Source organism: Triticum urartu, chromosome 3A (genome assembly GCF_056163025.1).
Source record: "Triticum urartu cultivar PI428250 chromosome 3A, HENAU_Tu73, whole genome shotgun sequence".
NCBI classification, from domain to species: Eukaryota; Viridiplantae; Streptophyta; class Magnoliopsida; order Poales; family Poaceae; genus Triticum; species Triticum urartu.
In genome coordinates this window covers 569,921,082-569,934,803 of record NC_141875.1, presented here as the reverse complement: position 1 = coordinate 569,934,803, position 13,722 = coordinate 569,921,082, and the positions used below count along the sequence as shown (strand labels likewise).

Here is a 13,722-nt window from a genome sequence, read left to right as displayed (position 1 = left end):
CGAGCAACTAGCAAGCAAAGATAGAAGTGATTTCGAGGGTATGATCATCTTGCCTGAAATCCCGCAAGGAAGAAGAACGAGTCCATGAAGAAGACAAACGGACGTAGTCAAACGGGTCCTCACAAACGCGACGTTACCGGAACCAACCCGAAGAAGCAAACACCGGAAAGAAGCATATAACATAGTAAACAACCAACACATGAACATGGTATGACTTGCGGGATGCGGTATGCGATGCATATGCATGGTTGGACAAGGAATGCATGAACCTGGACTCAACTTGGAAATCGAAGAGTGCCACTAGAAAGATGAGGTGATTTTGGTTGAAATCGATATAAAGATCGCCGGAATCGGATGTACGGTTTGGAAATGGCAAGCAAAACAAATATGGCGTTGGTCGGCGATAAACAGCAAGTAGCCATCTAAATGCAACAAGTTAAATATGCTACAGCACTCAAACATGACAATAAAATACATGGCAGGGATGCACTCAAGATTCCTGACAAAAGATGAACACTGAGCTACGGCTAATTCATCCATTAACAGGTTCAAACAAGCATGGCAAAAGTGCAATTGGTAAACAGGTTTCAGACTTGGTGAAATTAACACAAGTCTGGAATTTCAGATCAGGTAGCACACTTTGGAGCAAGAAAACTATATGCTACAGGAACTTAACATGGCAAAGCAAGGCACGGCATGGAGCTACTCAAAGATCTTAACAAAAGTCCCTTAGTGACCTTGAGCCAAAAGGGGTCAGAAAATACAAATGCAAGCATGTGAACATGACAAAAACATAATCAGATTATAGACTTAGAGAAAAACTGGAGCATGCAAATCAGATAGCAAGTACGTATGTTTACGAGCTCGATGCACACACTACAGAGCAAGGCATGACAATCTAAGCATACACCCATCAAGAATACACATTATACAAGCTAGACATGGCAAGAATAACAACATAGCATGCACGGATCAACTACAACATCCTCGGCAAAATCGCTAACAAGTAGACAATCTGCTCAGATTCACGAAATAGTAAAAGTAGAGCTCGATTAACTCAAGCTAGGGTGCTCCATAATTGCAAACAAAGACATGGATGGATAGAGAACTACAAGATTAACAAATCATCCTTACTGATCATCCTCAAAAGAGGCACGGATCACTAGGAAACAACATGAACATATGGCATAATGATAAGAACAGATCAAGGACTTAGTGGAATTGCTAAGTCCCTGAAATCAGCATTAACGAATGCACCACTTTGCAAGCTTGTGGTAGTCACCACACACATCACAAAAATACATGGATAGCACCTCTGGAAAGATGGCATGGCACATAAAAAAACACATGTAGAGCTCAGGAGCATATCATGCACACATTAATCATGGCAAAAATGACAAATAGCTATTTGGTGCAGCAGATCTGACAATTAACTCAAATAGCATTCTTCCAACAGCATTTCAGGCATCAAGATGAACTCAAATGAAAATGATGCAATGAGATGAAAAGATGTACTCTCTGAGGCGAACATTTTGATATGCTACACGCACGAATCGGAGCTACGGATGGAAAGTTATGACATGATGAACATGGGCATTTAAATCTGGAAAAGTCGGGGACTTAGTGAAATTTCACCTCCGCGAAAGTCAACGCGGGATGAGGATATCCGGGACGGAGAGATCCGGGGACGGGCGCGGGCGTTTGGATCGACGAGGTGGTGGATCTGATCCCGATCTGCGGAGGAGAGGGCGGGCTAGGGTTCCGGCGACGCACGCCGGCGAGGCTGCCGGAGCACGCAGCGGTGAAGGAGAGGCGGCAGGGAGGACGGCGGGGAGCCATGGCGGCACGGGGACAGCAGCGCAGCAGGGCGGTGGCGCACAAGCAAACGACGGCGGGAGCGCGCGCGGCGGGGCGGAGGAGCTACGGTGCGGCAGCTCGGTCCGACGAGGGTGAACGGGCGGCGGCACATCGGGGCGTGGGAGCGCGCGACGGCGAACGGCGGACGCGGGCGTCGGCGCAAGGCACGGCCCGGGTGCGGCCCGGGGGCGGGCCGGCGATGGGCCCCGCGGGCCCGGCGGATCCGGCGAAGTGGGCACCCGGGTGGACGAATAGGAGACCGCCACGTGGCGACGGACGGCGAAGTCGGACGTGTCCGTCGGCGGGAAGTTTGTCCGGTGGCGCGAGGATGAAGGGATCTAGGGTTTGCACCGCGAATTTGGAAGGGTTGCACATATTTATAGGTAGAAGGAGCTAGGAGAGTCCAAATGAGGTGCGGTTTTCGGCCACGCGATCATGATCGAACGACCGAGATGATGGAGGAAGTTTAGGTGGGTTTTGGGCCAAATTGGAGGGGTGTTGGGCTGCAACACACACGAGCCCTTCTCGGTCCCTCGGTTAACCGTTGGAGTATCAAACGAAGTCCAAATGGTACGAAACTTGACAGGCGATCTACCGGTAGTAAACCAAGGCCGCAAGACAAGTCTCGGTCCAATCCGGAAATGTTTAACCCCCACACACAAAAAAAGGTATAAAGGGACACCGGGTGACGTAGGAGCGTCGGATTGCAAAACGGACAACGGGAAAAAATGTTCGGATGCATGAGACGAACATGTATGCAAATGAAATGCACATGATGACATGATATACAATGCATGACACGCAAGCAATGACAAGGCAACAACAGCGAATAACTGGAGGACACCTGGCACATCGGTCTCGGGGCGCTACAGCGTGGCTCTGCGAGCGGGCCCGAACGGCCCATCTTCACCAACAAGCACCCAAGACCCTCACGAGGGGCCAAGCCTCGCGAGGCGGACGACACAAGACCTCCTCGGGAGCGCCCTCACCAGACTGGCTCGCGAGGGGCGGAGAGTTCAAGGCAAGGCAAACCTCGCGAGGTTTCAATGACATGAGCCATGATGATCAAGATTAGGCGGGTGCCAGCGCGCACAGTGTCCTTTTTTCCTCTTTGGTGCTAAGGAAGCAAGCGCAGGCGCGGATTACCGAGGCGTCAAGCAAAGGTTTCCATATCAGTGCAACGAGACCAAGACCAGCAACATGGCAAGACGGAGGTCACCATGGAGCCCAAGGCGGCGTCACCACTAGAGCCTTTTGCAGGCGAAGACTGCTTTTGTCAGGATAAGCTGTACTAGCTGTCCCCTTTCAAATTGGCCGTTGTTGGCTCCCTTCCCGCTCAATATTTGGGGAGAGGACCAGGGCCTCTATAAATAGGACTAGCCACCACCATAGCTAGGGGATGAGATCCGAACAACCACAAGTTCACCAAGCACAAGAACACCTCTCCTCAGGAGGCTATTCTTCCCCTTGTACTGTTCATCCTCAGCCCAAGAGGCAATCCACCACACCACACTGGAGTAGGGTATTACACCACAACGATGGCCTGAACCAGTATAAATCTTGTGTCCTCTATGTTGAGAGTTCGTCGAGTTAGCCCATGAGATCTTAGCGAAGCTAGGATGTGTATCGGCAGGGGGGGATCTTCGCGCGCACCCCAGTGTTCGAACCTTGAAGGTTTTGCCGGAACCCGAGATCCGACACCGGTATACTACCCTTGGCAAGCAAATGGACAATTCTTCCACTTTTAGTGCATATAATCTATGCTACCTGGCATTCCCAGAAAGCCTCTATCTGCATTGATCGCCAACAACTAGGTTGAATCTGTGGCATTTCGCTCTCGTGGGTACTCAAGGCCAAACACTGCCATCACGGCCTTATAGAACCTATACATTGATATGAGACATGTGGACGTACTCATCCACAAGATCACCGGGGATTTTGTATGCAAGCATACAGATAGAAATGGTGCATCTTTTAGAGGAGAAGACAATCGTTTCAAGGGCATCCTCCTTGCACTCAAAGTAATTATCATACGCTACCACTCCCTCCCCAATACGATTGAACACACATCTCACCATCTGAAAGCAATGGCGAAAAAGATGGGGTTTGAAGAGCTGGGACGTGCACTGAAAGTAATTGATGAAGAGTAGGCAATGGTCGCTCTCTCTGTTGCGATTCAACGTTGGAACATCGCCCGAGATTGGTCCCCTGAAGCTCGGTCGCTGCCTAACAATGTGGTCATTGACGACCAATGCCACAACCACAAGCTTCTCATTGTCTGACGACGAATCATCCGATGAACAAAAATTCATCCCTACTATCCAATGTACGTTGCGGGCAAAGCATCGATCACCTTGCGATCGCCGACGAGATGCGGCCGGTGAAAAGCACCAATGGCCCCATAGAGGCAGCGGACTGTCAAAGCGGAGACGATGGCGACGATAGCGACATAGGAGCGCGAGGTGGGCGGTATTGTAGGCAACGAGCGACCCCGGTGGTCGTGGTTACTCTAGCACCATCGGCGGCGAGAAGATGCCACAAACGCCGGCAAGAACTCCGTGGAGGCCGACGAGTGGGGGGCGTGTGTGGAAGCGGGTGGCGGGCCTGGGCACCGACAGAGCGTCCGAAAAATGGGAGGCAGCGACAGGGGGGTGTCGGACGTGGAGGGGATGAGGGAAATTGTGTATGTGTGACCGACGGGCAGGCCAGAGCGACCATGTGCGTCCACTTTGTGTCCTCGCGGATGCAACCCTGCCCAAATTTGGGCCGCAAGCGGATAAAAAAATGGACACACGCCCATCTAGATTGCCTCGTTGGGCTGTTATTTCTGTCTATTTCAACCCAAAGTACATGCGCGGACTAAGAGCAACTCCAACGGGGCGACCCAAACGGACGGCGCGTTTGTCCGCTTTTTGTCCGTTTGGGTCGGCCGCCCGCCCGACGTCCACCCTGTTTTAGATTTGGGTCGGCAGTGCGTCCAATGCGCCGACCAATTTCATATCCACACACAATTTTTAAAAAAAGACCCGCGGCCATAGACCATGCCAGCGGCCATGTCGTCGCCCGAAGCTCCTGCCGACACCACCACGCTCACCTCGGGCGAGCACTCCCCGGGGAGGCGGGGGGCTTGCGGATAGACATGGAAGTCGGGCATCGGGGTGCAAGCCGACGCGCGGGGCGAGTCGGGAAGCACCATCCGAGGGAACGCAGATGAGCCGGTGCTAGCTGCGGCCACGGCGGCGTTGACAAGGTCGTGCTGGCTAGGGTTTAACCCTAGCATATATAGCGCCTCCCTCGTTGTCGCCACGACGCGGGTGTTGGTGACCTCCTGTTGCACGGCGGCGGCGGCGACCGCCGCCGTGATGGCTTCGTCCCTCGCGTCCGCCGCGTGCCTCCGGCCCTTCCTCTTGGCCGACTCCCTTTCCCGTTGTTCGGGTGTCAGCGTCTTCTTCGGCTTGGGCGCGACAGTGGTCTTGTAGGGGGCGCGAGGCTTGCCTTTGCTGGAGGGGCGGTCGTCATGCCGGACGAGGCGAGGCCGGTGGCGGTGTCGAGATCGATGGCGTCCTCCATGGCGGGGTGTGGGGTGGGAGCGCGCACAGGCGGTATTGTTTTTGGGGAAAATGGGTGGAAATGATGATGGCTGCCACCGACCAGCGGGCCCGGAGGAAGGAGAAGGCGAGTGCGCCTGTCTCGTGTCCGCCCGACGCAAATCCGGCTCAAAAAAAGACCGAAAATGATTTGGCAGGCGGACGAAAAGCGGACGCGCGTCCATTTAAATCGGCGTGTTAGAGCAACTCCAATGGGGCGGCACATTTCATCCGCGGCCGTCCGTTCGGGTCGGAACGCCGGCTTTTCTGTCCGCGCCGATCCAAACGGAACGCCCGCAGACGAAATGGGTCTCCCTGTTGGAGTTGCTTTAAATCGGTCGCGCGTTAGAGTTTGCTTCATTGTGGGAATCTCGGTGCTCGGTGGTTAGATTTTAGCTACTGCGGACAGCTTGCACCCGATTTAATCAAAGGATACATACATACATACTACTCTCTCCGTTCCAAATTACTCGTCGCAGAAATGGATGTATTTTAGTTCTAGATACATCCATACCTGCGACAAGTAATTCGAAACGGAGGAAGTACTATACAAGTGGCAATGCCTGTACAGTGGCACACAACACCCCATCCATGATAAGTGCAAAAGAAGCTGTACCCACCCACCCGCACCAGCATCAACACGCCACGCATCATGCAGGGAGTCATGGAGGCGGTCAGATGGAGTGGCGCATTGACCACCCCTCCTCGATCGCAATGTGCCCAGCACCGGCACCGGCACCACACATCACCCACAGCGCTTGAGTGTGTGTGTGTGAGACCTTTCACAAAAAAAAGAGTGTGTGCGTGAGAGATTCTGCATTAATAAAAAGCGCGCGCTCCTGATGGATGTATAGGTAATCGATGGCTACGACGCTGCCAAGCTCCACTACCGGGGGGGCGCGGAAAAGGCGAAAGGCGTGTGAAGAAAGGCATGCGGTGCGTGGCATTTTGACCCCGGCCGGGCGAGCACGAGGTGACGGAAAGACGGAGAGAAAGACCCGTGATGGATGGATGGATGGATGGACGGGAGGCCGGCCGGCCGACGTGATGTGACGCTGCTTTTGGACCAAAATCGTGCCACCACTCCAGCTCCTACCTACGCGCACGCACCGCACTCGACTCCGGCTCGCTCCCCCCTGGCCCGAAATTCGGCCGCGCGCCCGCGGGTCGCCCTCGCTCCCTGGGCTGGGTAGTGCCTCCGACAGTGCACTCCGCGGTCAAATCTTTAACATATATGCAAACTTGCAAGGTTCGAGATGAGGAAAAATGACACAGCTTCTCTAGCACTGATAATCTTACTAGAAAAAGGAGAAGTTTTGTTTATGCGGTGGACAACCAGACCGCGCGCCGGGAGCCGGCCGCCGGTCGGTCTGGCCTCGGCGTGCATGCATGCATGCACATGGACAAACACATGGTGGCCTCAATTCTCTAATCTTTTCCTCTGTCATCTGAACGCATTAACACCGGATTTTGTCACCGTCTGCGCCGCGCGCCCGGAGCGCGACACCTAACCGCTTCACTAACTCCAGACAGCCTTCTCTCAATCTCTCTCTCTCTCTCTTCGGCTCTTCCTCTTCGTACCTGCTGAACCTTGTCCTTTGTGCGCGGTTTTCCTAAACAAAACTAAGGCACGGCACGGCCGCCTGCCCCTTTTTCTCCGAAGTTCGGCCGCGCAGGCGGAGAGGAAAACGCGCTCCCCGCATGCTCCGGAACACATACGTGCCGGGAGGAGGGCCCGTCGGCGGCCGGGTTCCTGCCCCCTGGCTGGCAGCGATGGATGCCCCGAGCCACGCACGCTGCGGGTGCACTACCGTCCGTGTCATCGATGCAATGCATCTCCCTCGGCGTTTGTTTGGCGTGCCTCGAACCATGTGGCGTGCTTCGGCCCTGTGTGTTCTTCGCTGGCTGGTTCACGGGGAGCAACTCCACTCGACGAACGTCAAAGGTGCACATCCAAGTCTAGCGACACTGCGAATCAACCTGTGATTGAGTTGGTTAGATGGATAGTGGTATCCCCAATCCATCAGGGTTCAAATCCTGGTGCTCACATTATTTTTGGATTTATTTCAGGATTTCCGGCGATGCGCTTTCAGTGAAAGGAGACGTCGAGGCGCCTACGGTGGCTTCATAAATCTTAAGATGATATGCCGTTTCAGTCTCTCAGAGGTGCTCATAGGGGTAGGGTGTGCGTGTGTGCGTTCATAAGGATGAGTGTATGCGTGTGTATATGAGCGCTTGTGTCTGTACTGATACTAAAAAAAAGTCTCGTGACACTATAGATGGAAATATTGGCCGTGGGTAATTTATTTGAATTTTTTGGTGGTCAAGTACCAAAAAAAATTCAACTCGTGTGTTGCCATTTTCATTGTCAAAACCCATATATACACGACCGGTGATGCTGCGAGCAATGTGGCAGACGGCCAATGGTGCTGCGACGCACCGTCATTGCTTCGAGGCGGGTAAGCCGTCTTGCGAGAGGCACTGATGTGCTACTCCCTTCGCCTCCCTTTTTACTCCGTATGTAAGATTTGTCTGAAATTAAAATTCATCAACTTTGACCAAAATTATATGACAAGATATTAACATCTACAATATTGAAGTTATACAATACCAAAACTAAATTCATGACGCATCTAATGATATGGGTTTTGTATTGTGAATATTGATATTTTTTTTATAAAGTTGATCAAACTTTACAAAGTTTGACTTCAGATAAATTTTATATGCAAAGTAAAAAGGACCCGAGGGAGTACAGGTCATGCTGCATGGGGGGAGAGGGCACCCGCTACTCACTCTTTTTCTGAGAAACTTCTGTTATTTGTAGTTATTGTTTGTCCATTTTAGCCCTACACTATACATTACTTCTCCATTCTATAACGTAGTGCGTCTAGATTTTTTTTAAAGTCCACCATTATAAACTTTGACCAAGTTTGCAGAAAAAAAACATTTACATCTAGAATGATAAACATATATCATTAGATTCATCATAAAATATAGTTTTATATTTTATTTTTAATTTTGTAAATGTAAATAATTTTCTATACATACTACATTATGAAACAGAGGGAGTGTGGATGGCCCAATGTCATCTCAGGTACGGTGGCTGGCATTTGCCCAGGTAGGGTAGTCAGCTTTTAGACCGCGCTCTGCGCAAAAGAATAGGCATCCGCACTCGTTTATGTAAAGTTCGCCATGGGTATTTCTCGCCTACTGCGAGACCTATCGCCGCTCGTATGTGACGCTGGTGCGCCCTCGCCTTAGTGGCCCAACCCATCTCTAAGCGGTTTTGAGAAGATTCTATAGAGCGGTTTGGACATTTTTTATAACCTTCATGCGTTTTTAATTATGTTTTATGTGTTTCTTCTCTCGGTTTTCTTTCTTATTTTTCCTTTATTGAAATACATCTCGTACATTTTTTATACACATGTAATATTTTTTAGACACGTTGAATATTTCTTAAATATGCTAGGAACGGTTTTTTAAATACTTTGTTGAACATTTTTTCAAATAAATGTGAAACAAATTTTAATACTCACAAAACATCATTCTTGATATGCGTTCACATTATTTCGAATGATATGAAACATTTTTTTTGCAAATCACACAAACATTATTCTTGCAAATCACGCAAATAATTTTACATTGTATAAACATTTTAAAAAATGTGGCATTTTTTAAATGCGCAAGAATTTTATGATGGTATGAATATATTTTTAAAATTACACAATTTCTTTTACATTGTGTTTTTTAAATCTCACTAATATTTTTTGAAACACGTGAACATTTTAAAAGTCACAAACATTGTTTTGAATGCTACCAATTTTTTTTAAAAGTTTCTTTATTATAATTTTTACACTGCATGAAAATTGTTTAAATGCGTGAAGGATGCTTTCAAAATTTATGAAAGTAATTTTTAAATATTTATGTTGAAATTTGTTCTCAATACAAACCAAAAGTTAAAAAGGAAAGAGATAAACGAACGAACGAAGGAGGGAACTAACGTTCGTATCATCTAACGGGCGAGCCCACAACAGCGTCTCTAGGGTTGGCTGCCATCGACTGTGGTCAAATGGGGCCCATATGAACCCCTAAATAAAATTTGGGGCCCATATGATCGTCTGAAATGGCTCAAGGGCCACTCTCTCGGCAGCCAAGAAGATCTCCAGCCGTTTCTGAAAAAAAGGGAAAAAAATCTCGAGCCAAACTGCCGGGGCGGAATGGCGGGGAGCTCTCGAGCTTCAGAACTCTGAAAGCGCCGCCAGTCCCCGCCGCCGACGCCGCCGCCGCCTCCGAGAAAAATGGCGGCCCTCTACGTCCCGCTCCGCGTCATCGCCTCCCGCCCGCGCGCCCCCACCCTGCGAGTCCTCCTGCCGCTCCACGCCCACCTTCTCACCTCCGGCCGCCTCGCCTCCGCCCCCGCCATCCTCACCACCCTCGTCTCCCTCTACGCGCGCGTCCCGGCCCTCCACCCCGTCGTCCACCACCTCCTCCCGCCGGCCTCCCCGCTCCCCTGCTTCAACGCCGCGCTCTCCCTGCCCTACCCGCTCGCGCTCCGCGTCTTCGGCCGCCTCCGCGCCGCCCACTTCCCCGACTCCTTCTCCTTCCCGCCGCTCGCCTCCTCCGCCCCGTCCCCGCCCCACCTCCTCGCGATCCACGCCCTCTCGCTCCGCTGCGACGTCGCCCACGACCTCTTCTGCGCCAGCGCCCTGCTCCGCGGCTACCTCAGGTTCGGCCTCGCCGACCACGCACACCGCCTGTTCGACGAATTGCCCCTCCGGGACGTCGTGGTCTGGAACGCCATGGTCAACGGGTTCGCCAAGCTCGGCTGCTTCGACCGCGCCATGGAGTGCTTCCTGCGGATGAGGCAGGATGGCACGGTGGAGGTCAGCGCTTTCACCGTCACCGGAATCCTGTCGGTCTGCACTGCGGCCGCGGATTTCCAGTGCGGGGCTGCCGTTCACGGGATGGTGGTGAAGTCGGGACTCGACCACAATGTTTCCGTGTGTAACGCCTTGGTGGATCTTTATGGGAAGTCCCATGATGTGGCCAGTGCGGCGATGGTGTTTGAGGGGATGGCAGAGCAGGACAGGGACTTGTTCAGCTGGAACTCGATGCTGTCCGCATTGCACTACTCGGCTGACCATATGGGGACAATGAGGCTCTTTCGTAGGATGAGGCATGCTGCAGTATGGCCGGATGCAGTGACCGTTGCGGCTGTTCTCCCTGCATGTGCGCAGACTGCTGCACTGAAGGTTGGGTGTACGGTGCATGGGTACATTATCATGATCGGACTGGCTCGCGATGGTGCAATGGACGTGCGTGCTTGTAATGCGCTGGTAGACATGTATGCCAAGAGCGGGGCACTGGATGAGGCATGCCGTGTATTTTATTGGATGCGCCAACAGGACGTGGCATCATGGAATATTATGATCAACGGGTATGCATCCCATGGGCGTGGGCAGGAGGCACTGGGGTTGTTCCACCAGATGACAGAGGTGAAAGGTCTGGTGCCAGACGAGGTAACTCTGCTGGCAGCAATGTCGGCGTGCAGCCACTCTGGGTTTGTCGAAGAAGGGAGAAGTTTACTTAAGAGAATGAAAGAGGAGTTCGGTTTGGAGCCGCTGATGGAGCACTTCGCATGTGTGACTGACATGCTTGGGCGAGCAGGGAAGCTGGATGAGGCGAGAAAGGTAGTAGAGGAGGCAGGAGATGTAGGAGCTGGTGCATGGAGGACATACCTTGCAGCATGCCGGATGCATGGTGATAAAGAAAGGGCCCAAGAGGCAGCTAGGATGCTGATGACGACGAAGGAGCCTGGGAGTGGTGGATGGGTGCTGCTAGCGAACACATATGGCTGGGATGGAAACTTTGAGGGCCTGGAGGAGGTAAGGGGGGAGATGAGACGGCAGGGAGTGCAGAAGCCTGCACCGGGCTGCAGCTGGGTTGAGGTGGGTGGAGGAAACGGCGAGAGCGGAACAGTTGGGCACGCTTTTGTTAGTGGCGATAAGGAACACCCCTAGGCTGACATGATTTATGAAATGCTGCATTCATTGATAAGTTGGATGAGGGATTGCAGTGATTTGAGTATCACGACCCCATTATATAATTGAATGCTCATATCTGTTCTTATTTTGTTACAAGCTAGCACTGGCGTACTATTGCGCAGATATTAATTAGAATGGTGCATCATTGGATACAGATAGGCTTGCACCATTAAGAGCACCACCGAAACTTGGACCTGGTAAGAGGGTTTCGCCAAATATCATAGTTCCAGCAGTCAGTGCTCCAGCTCCAAGCCCCATTCCAAAGTTTGGTGCACTATTCTGAGCTGCAGATTTTCTTGGTGGCACATTTATGTAGTTCTGTGGCACTCTCTCCCTACCGGGATGCTGTGGTGGGAAGAAGCCGAGGTTTGAAGTTGGTGGTGGTGGCAGGGTTGATGGAAACATTGGGGGTTCGTAGCTGTAGCTACTTCCTAATGGTGATGGATCTGGGCGAGTTCCAGGGATCACCGGCCTGGAATTACTACGGTGATCAGCATCTTCTCTGTCGCCCCTATAATGGTTGTAGGGTGGCGGTGGATAATTATAAACTGGTCCGTCTTCTATAGCCAATGTGATGCCGACCTGATCGGAGTTCTTCAATCCTTCAGGTAATCCTGCAAATCAACAGAAGATGATATAGGTTAAAGTAATTATGATATTGTAGTTTTGAAGCTCATCTTAATTCATGTGATTTATATTTAAACATACCCTTTACCCTTTTGATGGTAAGAATCAGACAGTAGATCTTATGACTATATCATGGCAGCATACTCTACCAAGCATGCTGACTTTCACTTGTTGTTCTGCTAACTCCGTTATGTTTTGAAGAACAAGTAAATGCTGCCCATTCTCTGTACATTCTAAAGCCTATCAATGGATCAAGCATGTTATGCTTTTTCATCCAAAAAATGTGTTGGCCATTTCCTTACAAATTGTGGATAGATTTGCCGATAAAGATACACCATATACTTTTCTTGTTGCTATGAAGCTATGATGTTAGGTCACGTACTGAACTTTTTTGCAACATATTTGTTATTAACCAGAAAAACGCTGATTTTTTTCAACGAACAAAACAATACCAATTTCCCTGCATTATTGTTATTTTAGTTCTGACTGCCATTCTAGTGTGCTGTGCGGAGGATTTGGAAAATGTATGTGTTGACTACGCTCCTACCATGAAAGTGTTTTGATCAGCATCTCAGATGGCACAAATCAGACAGATTCTTTCAGTGTAAACCAGAAATTTCTGTTTACCTGAAAACCGACCATGATCATCTTCTTGCTTGCAGATCCGGATGGATATATCCACAAATCCATGAGCTTTGTCTGACTTCTTCCTCCTAAGCTGGAAACTGCCAGTCTCCTCAATGACTTCTGAATGCTCCTCACTTTGGGCGAATTTCTCAAGATACTCCTTCAACTGCACAACTGCAGCTCCCTGGAGATGCTCCCTTAGGAAGATGGGCTCTCTCCTGTAGACCTCAACTGTCAGTTCCATCTGCTGCTGGGCCAGACCATGCTCATCCACCGAGACCGAGAACTTGGTGCCCCAGCTTGCATTTGAGTTTCCCGACGCGTCAATCTTGGTGCAGTACTTGCTGTTGGGATCAACCCATCCGACTGAGAACCACTGTGGCTTCAGCAGCGACGATCTGCGTCCTAGACCGCGCGCGGAGATTATGCAGAACTCGACTGATAGCTTTTTCATTTGTATGAGGGCGGGTGAGGGCGTTGCAGGATGTGATGCAGACCAGGGGATACGATGCGGAGATTTATCATCATCCCATAGGCACCCTTTACCTTGCTGCAAAGTTATTCCAAGACGATAATAAGGATTTGTTTCGTGTCTACTTTGTTGCTTCCCTGTGGTAGTGGAATCGATTCTAAAGTTGTGGCACTAGGAGAGGGAGAAGCATAGATGGTGCTAGCCGAAGCATTTTTATTACGAGTATTTTATTTTGTTCTCTTTTCTATCTTTCTTTGGCTCTTCTATAATAGTACTAACAATAAGTTGAATAAGGGGCAGCAAGTGAAAGACCCGTGTGGCCGTGTCCTCTGCTGTGAGGAATAATCAAGGAACCACCATGATAAAGACCGAACCCCGTTGGCAAGATCTGGTCTGTTGTTGCGGCCCGATCTTTCACGACACTCCACCTTCAGTAGCAGTAACCTCTCGCCCGCACACGCGATGTACACGAAGTAGAGGGTTTGAACCTTGCGGCTCAGCACGAGAG

General features: G+C 50.7%; 2 protein-coding genes across 2 annotated transcripts; one reads left to right on the top strand and one right to left on the bottom strand.

Moving 5' to 3' along the window:
- Window positions 1-9,591: 9,591 nt before the first annotated feature.
- On the top strand, window positions 9,592-13,516 carry LOC147980563 (pentatricopeptide repeat-containing protein At3g14730-like). The gene is made up of 2 exons (XM_087513385.1): window positions 9,592-12,096; window positions 12,778-13,516. Exon 1 carries the CDS (start codon window positions 9,743-9,745, stop codon window positions 11,462-11,464), a length of 1,722 nt encoding a protein of 573 aa, XP_087369511.1. The 5' UTR covers window positions 9,592-9,742; the 3' UTR covers window positions 11,465-12,096; window positions 12,778-13,516.
- On the bottom strand, window positions 11,618-13,196 carry LOC147980564 (Calcium-dependent lipid-binding (CaLB domain) family protein). The gene is made up of 2 exons (XM_087513386.1): window positions 12,743-13,196; window positions 11,618-12,102 (listed from the first exon to the last, which is right to left on the bottom strand). Exons 1-2 carry the CDS (start codon window positions 13,194-13,196, stop codon window positions 11,618-11,620), a joined length of 939 nt encoding a protein of 312 aa, XP_087369512.1.
- Window positions 13,517-13,722: the final 206 nt, after the last annotated feature.